General features: G+C 40.0%; 1 protein-coding gene across 1 annotated transcript in view; it reads right to left on the bottom strand.

Moving 5' to 3' along the window:
• LOC118389129 (egl nine homolog 1-like) overlaps positions 1-4,789 on the bottom strand; it is a 34,623-nt gene extending 29,834 nt beyond the window's left edge. Inside the window, exon 1 of the mRNA XM_035778914.2 lies at positions 3,707-4,789. Within this exon, the coding sequence (XP_035634807.1) occupies positions 3,707-4,498 (792 nt within the window). The 5' untranslated portion in view covers positions 4,499-4,789. The remainder of the gene's footprint in view (positions 1-3,706) is intronic.
• Positions 4,790-13,423: the final 8,634 nt, after the last annotated feature.

Raw genomic sequence — 13,423 nt, 5'->3', positions numbered from 1 at the left:
CATAAACAAATAGGTAAACTGGGACATGACTAAATAGTTCATCATGGTGATTTTTCCACAAATAGAAAGGTATTGGAAAGGTATTGGAGGGATGGAGGCCACTGTGTTCTTGGGGACCTTCAATGCTGCAGCCATTTTTTGGTACCCCGTCCCCAGATCTATGCCTCGACACAATGCTGTCTCTGAGCTCTACGGACAATTCATTCAAACTCATTTCTTGGTTTTTGCTTATATAGACAGGTGTGTGCCTTTCTAAATCATGTCCAATCAATTGAATTTACCACAGGTGGACTCCAATCAAGAAACATTTCAAGGACGATCAACGGAAACAGGATGCACCTGAACTGAATTGAGTCTCATAGCAAAGGGTTTGAATACTTATGTAAATAAGGTATCTTTATATTTTTAATACATTTGCAAAAATGTCTAGAATTTTAAAATATATATATTTTAGAATAAGGCTGTAAAGTAACAAAAATGTGGAAAAAGTCAAAGGGTCTGAATACTTTCCGACTGCACTGTACATCAGTGTGCCAAGCAAGTGAAAGTTACGAAGATTTGTGCCATTGCGTGAAGACACACACAATGTGAGCACGAGCTGAGAATAATAATCTATTTTTGACTGCTGTCATAGACACATTCATTATAATGCCATTATTTATTTTGTTATGATTTTTCACTATTTATCAAGGCCACTTGGTGCTTATACTGATGTTTAGGCTACTGATGTTTTCATCATCTGACCACACGTCTTGTTGACCGTGTGTCTTGGTGGTTCGGCTATTCATTTTGTCATTATAAACAGAAGCTGTTACTGTGTTCGAACACATATCCTTTCTGTTTCACTGTTGTAGCAGTGGCAATCCACGAATAAAATTGATTTAACACTTGAATATGGGTGTTTTCTGTTTTTACATATAGCATACAGTTTATTTGGGTGTTTTCTGTTATAAACTAATGAAATAAAATAACAATTCTATTCTAATGTTACCCAAGGCCTTCATAAACACAACCAAATATTATTTGTTTGCGATAGCATACATGAAATATAGAAATGACACTGTTAGAACGTTGCAGCCAGAATGACTTCTCATTAGCTTGAAGGGGGGTCCCTCAAAGCCCAGCGGTTCTAGTGTTAAGAGTGAGAGGTTGTTAGGGTGTGTGGCACAGTGGCACAGTAGTCCACTAAGCACACATGGCCAATAACTGCATGGGATCAAATCTTGCCCCCGCCACCACTTTCCTCATAAATATAATGAAAAACCCATGTTAGGACTACAGAGCTTTATTATCCCTACAAAAAAAGGGGGAGGTGGTGGTGGAAGGAAAGAGAATCTGGACTCCTCAGTAATAGGGAATACCCCGTTCTCTCAGTTTTTTTGTCCTGTAACTAAAATATCCTAGCATATGGAAAGTAGCATATCGTAGTAACAGCTACATTTACTAAGACTAATATTTAATTAATTTAACAATTTAACGAGCATCAAGTAATTTTATTGTGAGTAACACTGATTCTGCTTTGTTTCAAGTAGTGGTGTACAGTACTTAAGTAAAATTACTTTAAAGTACTAACAAAGTATTTTTTGGGGGGGGTCTGTACTTTACTATTTACACTGGAAAAAGTATATGAACGCATATACGCATATATTGGCCCATGTTTCATGAGCCGAAATAAAAAAATCCAGAGATGTTCCATACAAAGTGTTGTGCACAGATTTGTTTACATCCCTGTCGGTGAGCATATCTCCTTTGCCAATATAATCCATCCACCTGACAGGTGAGAAGCTGATTAAACAAGCATGATCATTACACAGGTGCACCTTGTGCTGGGGACAATTGGCATGCCGACTGCAAGAATGTTCACCAGAGCTGTTGCCATAGAATTTAATGTTAATTTCTCTACCATAAACTGGCTCCAATGTCGCTGAAAGAATTTAGCAGTACGTCCAACAATCCTCACAGCTGCAGACTACGGTTCTAGTCATATCAGGGCTACTTTCAGAATTCGCTACAATACTTTCATATTCTTGTTCATACAGTGCATGCGAAACGTATTCAAACCCCTAGACTTTTTTCACATTTTGTTACGTTACAGCCTTATTCTAAAATGTATGAAATTCATGTTTTTCTTCATCAATGTACACACAATACCCCATAATGACCAAGCGAAAACATGTTTTTAGAAATGTTTGCTAATTAAAAATAAATATACTTTATTTACATAAGTATTCAGACCCTTTGCTATGAGACCTGAAATTGAGCTATGGTGCATCCTGTTTCCATTGATCATCCTTGAGATGTTTCTACAACTTCATTGGAGTCCCCCTGTGGTAAACTCAATTGATTAGACATGATTTGGAAAGGCACACACCTGTCTATATAAGGTCCCACAGTTGACCAGTTCATGTCAGAACAAAAATGTCTGCAGCATTGAAGGTCCCCAAGAACACAGTGGCCTCCATCATTCTTAAATGGAAGATGTTTGGAACCACCAAGAACCTTCCCTAGAGCTGGCCGCCCAGCCAAACTGAGCAATCGGGTTAGTAGGGCCTTGGTCAGGGAGGTGACGGGAGAACATTCCGGAAAGACAATCCTCTCTGCAGCACTCCACCAATCAGGCCTTTAAGGAGTTTGCCAAAAGGCAGGATCAAGGGAAAGATGAACAGAGCAAAGTACAGAGATCCCTGATGAAAACCTGTTCCAGAGGGCTCAGGACCTCAGACTGGGGTGAAGGTTCACCTTCCAACAGGACAACAACCCTAAGCACACAGCCAAGTCTCTGAATGTTCTTGAGTGGCACAGCCTGAGCCTGGACTTGAATCCAATCGAATATTTATGGAGAGACCTGAAAGTAGCTGTGTAGCGATGCTCCCCATCCAACCTGACAGGAGCTTGAGAGTATCTGCAGAAAAGAATGAGAGAAACTCCCCAAATACAGGTGTGCCAAGCTTGTAGGGTCATACCCAAGAAGACACGAGGCTGTAATCGCTGCCAAAGGTGCTTCAACAAAGTACTGAGTAAAGGGTCTGAATTACTGGGCTCCCGAGTAGTGCAGCGTTCTAAGGCACTGCATCTCAGGGCTAGAGGTGTCACTATAGACACCCTGGTTGGAATCCAGGCTGGATCACAACGGTCGTGATTGGGAGTCCCATAGGGCGGTGCACAATTGGCCCAGCGTCGTCATTGTAAATAACAATTTGTTCTTAACTGACTTAGCTAAGGTTAAATAAAAAATATGTAAAATTATGTTTTTTTTTAAATACATTTGCTAAATTTTATAAAAACATTTTTGCTTTGTCATTATTGGGGTACTGTGTGTAGATTGAGGAGAGAAAGACATTCTAAACTTGATTAAATTGTTTAACATAAAATGTGGGGGAAAAAATCAAGGGGTCTGAATATTTTCCAAATGCACTGTATAGGCCTACTCTTATTAATTATTATATTAAGATTAGGCATATGTTATTATAAGATTATGTATTATATATTCTTATAATAGTATAATTCATATGATACCATATTCATATTATTACACATTTTTTTTTTAATATTTGATTCCTGTTTTCAATATTACGATTATGTTGCTGCAAAAACAAATGTTTAAGAGTCATAACTTTTAAATAGTCCTAACTGGAGAGGATAAATAACTATTTCAATATGTTAACATCTAATAATAATGTGTAACTCACTTTCAGTGTTTACTTACTTTCGTCCTTCCATTTATTTTGTAGTTTCCCAGTTTACCATTACAGTGTCGGACCAGGTCGTCCATGCGACTCATGAGAAAGGCTATCTTCTCGCAACCAGGCTCTCTTCCTTCAGTCCAAGTTATTTTGTCTCCTCGTATATCTTTAGTGGAGTCGCTTCTTTGACTAACCAACTGTCCGTCAGTAAATTTACCAGTCTTGTGGAGGGCTCTCACATCTTCCAAAATACTCAGTCCAGTCTCTTCTCCAAGGAAATTGTCAACAACACAGATGCCGTGCTTATTCATACATGGAACGATATAGTTCATAGCCAGTTTTTCCGGGGGGGACATCGTTTGTCCGTTGGTTTTATAGCTGAGCTTAATTCCTTCCCCAGTCTGCTTGCTGTCAGACACACTACCCGAGCGAGTTGCCGAAGTGATCAAATATTTCATTCTTTCGCCATCTGCAGGCGGATTTGAACGTCCAGCGTTTGTGGTGCTCTGAGAAGCTGTGTCATTCTGTTGCTCGGTGCTTTTCTTTTTGAACCGCTTGCCTTGCCCTCCTTTCGCAGTCCGTGCGGGCTGTTGTGTTGATTCGGGCTGCGGCTGACACGGAGGTTTTTCGGCCTCTTTGCAAAACTGCTTGTGCTTCTTCCAGTCAGATTTCTGGTGTTCTTTACTACAGTAGAACGAGTTCCGACATCGTCCACATTTAAGCAGGTTTTCCATCTTTCCACAAAGCTCACAATACTGCTGGTCCCTGTCCAAATCGGTCACGACGGCGCTTTCCTTCGCGCTCTCCGTCTCCATGCTTAAGGCAGAGCGAGCACCCCTTTAAACCTAGCTCCTTTGACGCGCTGCTACCGTGTAAGTTTTGGAAGACTCCTAAAACAATACAAAACGAAATTGGAGAGCGGCGGCATCCCAGCTAAATTATTTAATCACTTGGTGAATTACCCTCCTTTTGGTTTTGGTAATAGATAAAATACTGTTTGAGCACGACAACAAATTGCCTGACTCTCGTTTTCAGCGTGTCGTTCTGGTCGAGTCGCATGGCGCCGACGCACCGTACCCCACCCCCCCCTCAACTTCACTCCACACGTAGTCCAAAGTAACCCAACCCCTGACGTCAGCATAACGAGGGCAGGGCCAACGGCTGAAGGGGGCAAGGCCCATTCAAAGGTAGAAACAAAGCGTGCCGTTTTTTCCAATTCGCTGTTGTTTTTGTCATTCAGATCGTTATTAATAAGCTATAACCACTCATTATGTTATATTTTCAGTTTCAGTTAAAGTGGTTGTTTACATCAGCATGTTATGTTTACTTCTTATAAATGTGTTCCTAAATTATGAATGTGTTATGAAGTCCTTAGGTACATTTCATGATTTGATGTCCCCAATGTTCTTTTCATAATTAAATAGAAAGAGTTTTGACCCGCAATGAAGCTTTGTTAATTTGCAATATGAAATTAGCCTATTTTGGACACTCATCCATTTATGCTGTCATTCATCAAATTTACTTTTATACTAGGATGAAGAGTGACTATAACCTAACATTAAAACAACTATATATTCAGAGTTGATTTTAAACATATGATGCAACATTATAAATATAATATCATAATAATCAGAAATATATATCCTATATCATAAACCAGAAATACCTGGACTGTAATGATAATAAACAGCAACACCTTATCAAAACTGTTGACAGCAATTCACTACCCATTGATGTTTGACTCATTCACTGAAAACAGATACTGACGAAAGGTCGTGTTCCTTTACCCACAAATTCCTCTACACCAGCAGCATATAATAAACGAGGATTAATATTAAACCGAGTTGAACACCTGCTTGGTAAATACTGGCACTCGTACAGGAACTGTTGGAACGGCTGCACGTACACAGTTGGCTTCAGTCCTTTTAGAGAGGAGGACCTCATATGACACTCGACCTTCACCTCTCCTGAAGAGGAAGACATGAATGTGTTTCATTGTAAACTCAAGGAAGACCAACCTGCAACCTTACTGTCTCCAGGGTTATAATAAACCGTGAATTGGAAGTGTATCATTGCTAAAGTCAACATTATAATTGTTCAACTTTGGAATAAAAGGGTGTTGGGGCATTTAAAAAGTTGGGCATGCAATTCAAATAAAATATGGTTAAAATATCAACAACAACAATAATATTTGGATAGGGATAATACACCTTTTTGCTGTATAATCAGAGGGATAAAAATGTGGTATAAAACAACAACAACACAAATCGCCAAGTAGAAACATTTGGTAACACTTTCTATGAGGCACACATACCTTAAAATTGCATAATGCCTTATGATATACTTATTGTAAATTATAACACTAGAATGTGTTACCAAGTTTATTCTAGGCACGAGACTAGGGCCAACTCAGCCACCACATGAAGTGTGCCAAGGCACTGATTATGACATGCCACCCTTGGATATGACAAAAAAATTACCCAAATATTATTATTTCCCATTGCTATCTTAGAGAGAGGTAGAGAATTGGTCTGGGACAGACATATTGTCTGCCATGTTTTTGAAGGGAACATTAGGGGCTTTTTCCAACTGCTTTTTACTGTAGTTATCTTGAAGTTAATTTTAGATTACAGTCCCGAGGGAATTGCTTTTCCATCTAAGCTGACTTGACCACTGGCCCTTTCCCAACAATTCAAGATTTCTTTAAAACAAATATGCTTTTGATCAAATTTTCTAAATTGATCGACAGCCCAACATTGTGGCGGTTATCTCACAGCAAAGAAAGTGTAGATGTTGTTAAATAACACACGGTGTTAGCTACCTCTGTGTAGTGTGGAACAATATAGACACTTTTTAGTGTTACATTTAACACTATTAGTGTTAGCTTTCAGGGAGTTTCAGTAACTGTAAAGAATTGAAAATCAACACTAATACAGTTGACTACTTTTGAACACTGTAGAGTTTTAACTTGAATTATACATTGTAAAACCTAAAGGTTAAGATGTTATGTTCTCCCACAGGGAAAGTCTTTATAGTGTTTGTTGTTTGCACAGTAACCATTAACATCTCTCAGTGGCTACATCTGGGGCGTAATTATCCCTGATATGAAAAGTGCTTTGATAAGGTCTGTCTGAGTAACAGTTGGCTTGCTGGAACTTTTCCTGCTAACGCTATCTTAGATAAGCTAAGAAGGGAGGCTATCTTCACAACAACTTTGAGTAACTTTCTATGTGAAGCACATGCATTTATTGTGCTTTATGATAGGCCTACCCTTGTAGTTCATTATGACACTTGCTGTAAACTGTCATAACAACTCATAAGTAGTTATAACATCCTTATAATACACTCTCTTGCCTCTGAATTCTGAAATACCCCGTTATACAGTACCAGTCAAAAGTTTGGAAACACCTGCTCATTCAAGGGTTTTTCTTTATTTTTACTATTTTCTACATTGTAGAATAATAGTGAATACATCAAAACTATGAAATAACACATATGGAATCATGTAGTAACCAAAAAATGTGTTAAACAAATCAAAATATCTTTTATATTTGAGATTCTTCAAAGTAGCCACCCTTTGCCTTGATGACAGCTTTGCACACTCTTGGCATTCTCTTAATCAGCTTCATGAGGTAGTCACCTGGAATGCATTTCAGTTAACAGTTGTGCCTTGTTAAAGATAATTTGTGGAATGTCTTTAATTTTAATGTGTTTGAGCCAATCTGTTGTCTTGTGACAAGATAGGGGTGGTGGTATACAGAAGATAGCTCTATTTGGTAAAAGACCAAGTCCATATCATGGCAAGAACAGCTCAAATAAGCAAAGAGAAACAACAGTCCATCATTACTTTAAGACATGGAAGTCAGTCAATCCGGGAAATGTCAAGAACTTTGAAAGGTTCTTCAAGTGCAGTCACAAAAACCATCATGCGCTATGATGAAACTGGCTCTCATGAGGATCGCCACATCCAAACCAGATGGTCATCCCATCTGGTTTGGGCTTAGTGGGACTATCATTTGTTTTTCAACATGACAATGACCCAAAATGCACCTCCAGGCTGTGTGAGGGCTATTTGACCAAGAAGGAGAGTGATGGAGTGCTGCATCAGGTGACCTGGCTTCCACAATCACCCGACCTTAACCCAATTGAGATGGTTTGGGATGAGTTGGCCTGCACAGTGAAGGAAAAGCAGCCAACAAGTGCTCAATACTGTTGGAGAAACATTCCAGTTGAAGCTGGTTGAGAGAATGCCAAGAGTGTGCAAAGCTCTCATCAAGCCAAAGGGTGGCTACTTTGAAGAATCTCAACTATAAAATATATTTTGATTTTTTTAAATCACTTTCTTGTTTACTACATGATTCTGTATGTGTTATTTCATATTTTTGATGCCTTCACTGTTATTCTACAATGTAGAAAATAGTCAAAAAAAATAAAGAAAAACCCTTGAATGCGTAGGTGTATCCAAACTTTTGACTGGTACTGCATGTTTGGATAGTAGGTAGGCCTATTATATTCACTTCATGGCCAGCCTGACTGTCATCTCCACAGTTGCTTATATGGCCCACTTTACTGCCACATATACAATGACTCAACAACATAGTCACTGGGGCACAGGGTATGTTTGGCAATAACTCACCTTCTCCTTTCTGCTCAATCTGACGGCGGCAGCGACTTTGCTCGCCCCAACACTGAATGCTTTGTTAGGCCCTGCCATGGCGGTACTGACGTTGGCACCTGCGGGTAGACCTGAACCCACACGTGGTGTTGGAAGCGTCACAGTATTGGCATTGCCAGTTTTGGCTTGCAGCTGTGTTTACCTCTCCGATGCACGTATATGCAAAACAGCTGTGTGAAAGTGACCTTTTGCAGTGTTCTGAATGAAAAGTGCACAACACCAGCTCATTATGGAGGCAGAGTCAAAATCATAATCAATGATTGGATAGAATGAACCCAGCAATTTATGGATAAATAGTCCAAGATATCCTTAAATCTTTGCAATTTATCCATTATTCTCACATAGGGGATTTGACTAAGCCATACCTTCGCAGTAGAAGGGTGTAAGCATTTTAAGCGAACATGGAGAGAGTACTCAAGCAACAGCACATTCACGACCCACATAAACTCCCACATCTCTCAGTCTATGATGTATTGTCTCGCTAAGAAAGGCCCAGTCGACCCAAAGTGATAAGAACCCTGTTTTTTTAATCAGATGCATACCAGATATAAATTCCTGCCCCTATCTACATGGCGGCTCTATTACCACCTCCATTAGAGGGTATCACAATATACCAACCCCTTTTAGAAGATGCCGCAAAAAATGGAGGTCATTAATATACTATTTAACCGTCTCTGTTTTGTCCTCATTTTTGTGTCGCTTATGCGGTTCACCGCTCCCATGGAAAACAAGGGACCCGGTGTCTTGTTGAGGTTTTGTCGATGTGGGTAGACATTTTGATATTCTTGGCCGCCTACCACGCCAGCTCATTTTCGAGGTTGCATCTGAAATGGTACCCTATATTCTTCCCTATCTAGTGCACTTTTTGACCAGAGCCCTATGGCCCAGAGTCCTAAGGAAGGAAATAGGAAATAGGGTGCTATTTGGGATGGATCCCAACTGTTTATTGTGGAGGAAGTCAGGTGTGCTGTCTTTTCTCTCTCTCTCCCTCTCTCTCTCTTCCCTTTCTCCTCGTCACCTTAAATAAACCAGACGGTCCCACGAATCACACAACCATGGGCACTGCCAGGCACCTCTCTGTCACAAGGTAAACATAACAACTTGTCATAAGCTAGACATAACTAACCCTGTCGTAAGTCATAAGGTAGACAAAAGTCAGCAATGTTTCAGGCCATAGAGCTATACTAGCTATACTATTCTTGTTAACCGTACTTAAATAATCAACGTAAATGTAACATTTATTTATTTAACTTAGGCAAGTCAGTTAAGAACAAATTCTTATTTACACTGACGGCCTAGGAACAGTGGGTTAGCTGCCTTGTTCAGGGGCAGAACGACAGATTTTTACCTCGTCAGCTCGAGGATTCGATCGAGCAACATTTTGGTTACTGACCCAACGCTCAAACAACTAGGATACCTGCCTCTCCAAATTACACAATCGTGTACACAGTGGTGTTGACTTTACCTGAATAATTAAGTGAAGTGTACTGAAATGTTGTCGACTTTACTTAAATATACTATGTTATTGTAACATAACACTTTTGAGTGAAGTCACTTTTGAGTGAAGCTAACACACAAATGAGTTAAGCCCTGTCACGCATGCTCCTGCTCCTCCTCTCTGGTGCTCGATGGCGCCAGGCTTCCCATCATTACGCACACCTGTCACCATCATTACGTGCATCAGCGCTTCATGGGACTCACCTGAACTCTATTACCTTATTGATTGCCTCCCCTATCTATATCTGTCACTTCCTAAGTTTTTTCCCTGTGTCTGCATTAAGGTTGTTTTGTTCCCATTGTCCAGACGCTGTCCCTGTTTTGTTATTTATTAAATATTCACTCCATGCACTTGCTTTTCATCTCCCAGCGTCTGTCCTCTCAAGCTCACTTGAACATGAAAACTTGCTACTCAAATGGCTTAAGGAAACTGATTGCACTAAACCTATTAAGTTGCAACAACTCAACACACTTTAAACCAATTAAGCTGTGGCAACTCAATATACAGTAATTTCATAACAAAACTACATAAACACATGTATGATGGAAAGATGGCCCAAAAACATGGTCTTTATGAAATAAAACTGTTAATTAGGACACATTATTCAAATGTTCTATGTCCCAGAAATTACGTCTTAAACACGCTTCTAAACATGAATAATATAATTAATCAATTCAGTCAATACAAAAAGTAAATTCTCCAATATCAATTCAAATTTCCTCATTGCCTCCTATAATGTTACATTTGGGGGGTTGGACTTTCAGTTTACTTCTTGGAATTGACCCCAACCCCAACCCTGAACTCCTCTGATACATTTCCCATACAGTATAATCTGTATAGTCTTTCTATTGTGGTTATGAAATAACATAATTATAAGGTTATAAGAAGGTTTTCCCAAGAAGGTTTCACACACACACACACACACACACACACACACACACACACACACACACACACACACACACACACACACACACACACACACACACACACACGTCCTGACCTTAGTTCATTTTGTATGTCTCTATTTTAGGTTGGTCAGGGCGTGAGTTGGGGTGGGCATTCTATGTTTTGTTCTATGTTTGTATGTCTATGTGTTTGACCTGGTATGGTTCCCAATCAGAGGCAGCTGTCAATCGTTGTCTCTGATTGAGTACCATACTTAGACAGCCTGTTTTCACCCTTGAGTTGTAGGTAGTTGTTTTCTGTTTAGTGTGTTGTCTCACCTGACTGTTTCGGTTCTTTCATTCACTTTGTTATTTTATTTTGTGTGTTCAGTTCCAATAAATTAACTTGGACACTTACCACGCTGCATATTGGTCCGATCCTTCCTACTCCTCCACAGACGAAGAGGAGAAGCGTCACACACACACACACACACACACACACACACACACACACACACACACACACACACACACACACACACACACACACACACACACACACACACACACACACACACACACACACACACACACACACACACACACACACACACACAGAGACACTTTCTCTCTCTCTCTCTTTTTATATCTCCCTCTCCCTTCCTCTCTCACACCACAATCTCCCTTCTATCTGTGTCGTGGAGGTATGCTCTTGCAACAGATGGAGACAGGCCAAGTGATAGCAGCAGCGTTGAAAGGAGCCATCCAACATTCGACGAAGCTACGTGTCAGACTGTGGCCAAAGAATGGAGAGATATCACATTCTTTGATGTTAATTGCCGCAGTAAAAATAGATCCAAGTGCTAAACCCTCCTTCCTGTGGCTATTGGGCCTGTAGCTATTGTTTACTGATGGGCCGCTCAAGACCTCATATGACCTCATTTGTGTTCATGGTTGTCATTAAGAGTCTCATCTAGCTGATGAAATGCTGGCTAAACTGTGTTGATTTTATGGCTCAGCTACATTTCTGGTCTTTTATGTGTGCTTGATGATTTACAGTTAATGTATAGGCTACAACCTTTTCCTGTTTTTTTCCCTCAGTGTCACAGTGTATCAAATGTACTGGATGGAGATTATTTTGAGGTGATATTGTACCGTCTATAATTCTGTGGTTGGGTGCTAATCATCATAAGCAAAGTTCACAATATAAGAGAGAAAAAAAGTGCAAAATAAGATAAAAACTGATCTACTGGTGAAAATATACAAATGTAAAGATATCACATAGTATTTATTTCTCCTGCACTATTTAATTAAAAATGCAGTGTCACACAAACAGCACATCTTGATTTCAAATGTCAAGTCAATGATGTTATTGTCACCATAACAAAAATGTCTGTCATCTCATCAATTCAAAAGAGCTGTCACGAAAACCACACAAACATGCTTCCAGTAGAGGTCGCTGTAATACAGGCAATTGGTGCTCAGCAAATTCAGTCTTACATACAGTACAGTACAGATAGAAAATAAAATGTCACTACAAAACTGTTTGAAAAAGCACCACATCAATCGACTGAAGTCACTATTCCTGCAGTGTTGTCGAGGTTAATGAAATTAAACAAGCACCATCTATGCTTACTGTAACTCAGACCAGTATTCAGTTGTTGCAGACACAGATAGTGGGTTTTTCTACATTGCGCTTTCAGACATACATTTTGATGTTTGTCCCAGTTCGATGGGCAGGTTCACCTTAGACCATAGTTAACTAGACCATAGTTGTGTTGGGTAGGCATGAAAGGAGGGAAACGCACCTAAATGGAGTGAAATGGAGAGGTACTATCTGTACTTGTCCAATAAGAACTGCTTGTTTTAAAACATTTAAAAACATTTTCTGTTGTATGTCCTAATGAACACGACCCAAACTTGGGCTCATCAGTGCTCCAATTTAGATTTTGAGTAGTTACACTCCCGCCTGATGGATGAATGCATTGCAACAGGTCAACAATCAGTCTGTCTGGTCGACATTCTGCGCCTCTAGTAGTCGGTGGGGAGGGTCTCCTCCTCTCATGATTTACACAAACCAACTCCCATCTGCCAGTGTGCCCTAGTTGCATCACTTTGGCGAATCTGAAATTTGTAAACAGAAATCACCCTTGTTGCAAAGTGAAATATATGTGAGAGCTGAGAGCCAAGGGACAGCAGTTGCCCGGAACCATAGTCAAAATAGGAACGTGTTTTTTCTTTTTTTGGTTGTTTATTTGATCTATCCCTCCTGTTTCTGATGAGTCCGTTTTGAACATTGCCTCTGTCAGGGCCCTCACGCTTGGCCTCCCCACGACACGATTTGGAGAACTATCCGCCACCTCTGTGTTGCTTAATTGGTGTGACCTTTTCCCTCTCTCTTCTCTCCATTTTCTCTGTTCTCTCTCTCTGTTCTCTGTCTCTCTCTCTTTTCTGGCTACAGCGAGTTTGGCCATTATCTGCAGGCATAAAGTATCTCTCCGCGTGTGTGTTTGCGTGTGAACGGAAGGTTCATGACCTTGGTTAAAACATTCTGTACACTGGATTCATCTCGTGGTCATAGTTTCCAGTCGGCTGGATTTCACAAGCTATAATCAATGCATGTAGGCTACAGTATGATGAAAATGGAGGAAGTCATATGGTTATGCTTATGGTGAAAATG

This window comes from Oncorhynchus keta, chromosome 10, assembly GCF_023373465.1.
Source record: "Oncorhynchus keta strain PuntledgeMale-10-30-2019 chromosome 10, Oket_V2, whole genome shotgun sequence".
In the NCBI taxonomy this organism is placed as follows: Eukaryota; Metazoa; Chordata; class Actinopteri; order Salmoniformes; family Salmonidae; genus Oncorhynchus; species Oncorhynchus keta.
This window is presented reverse-complemented; position numbering and strand designations above follow the sequence as displayed.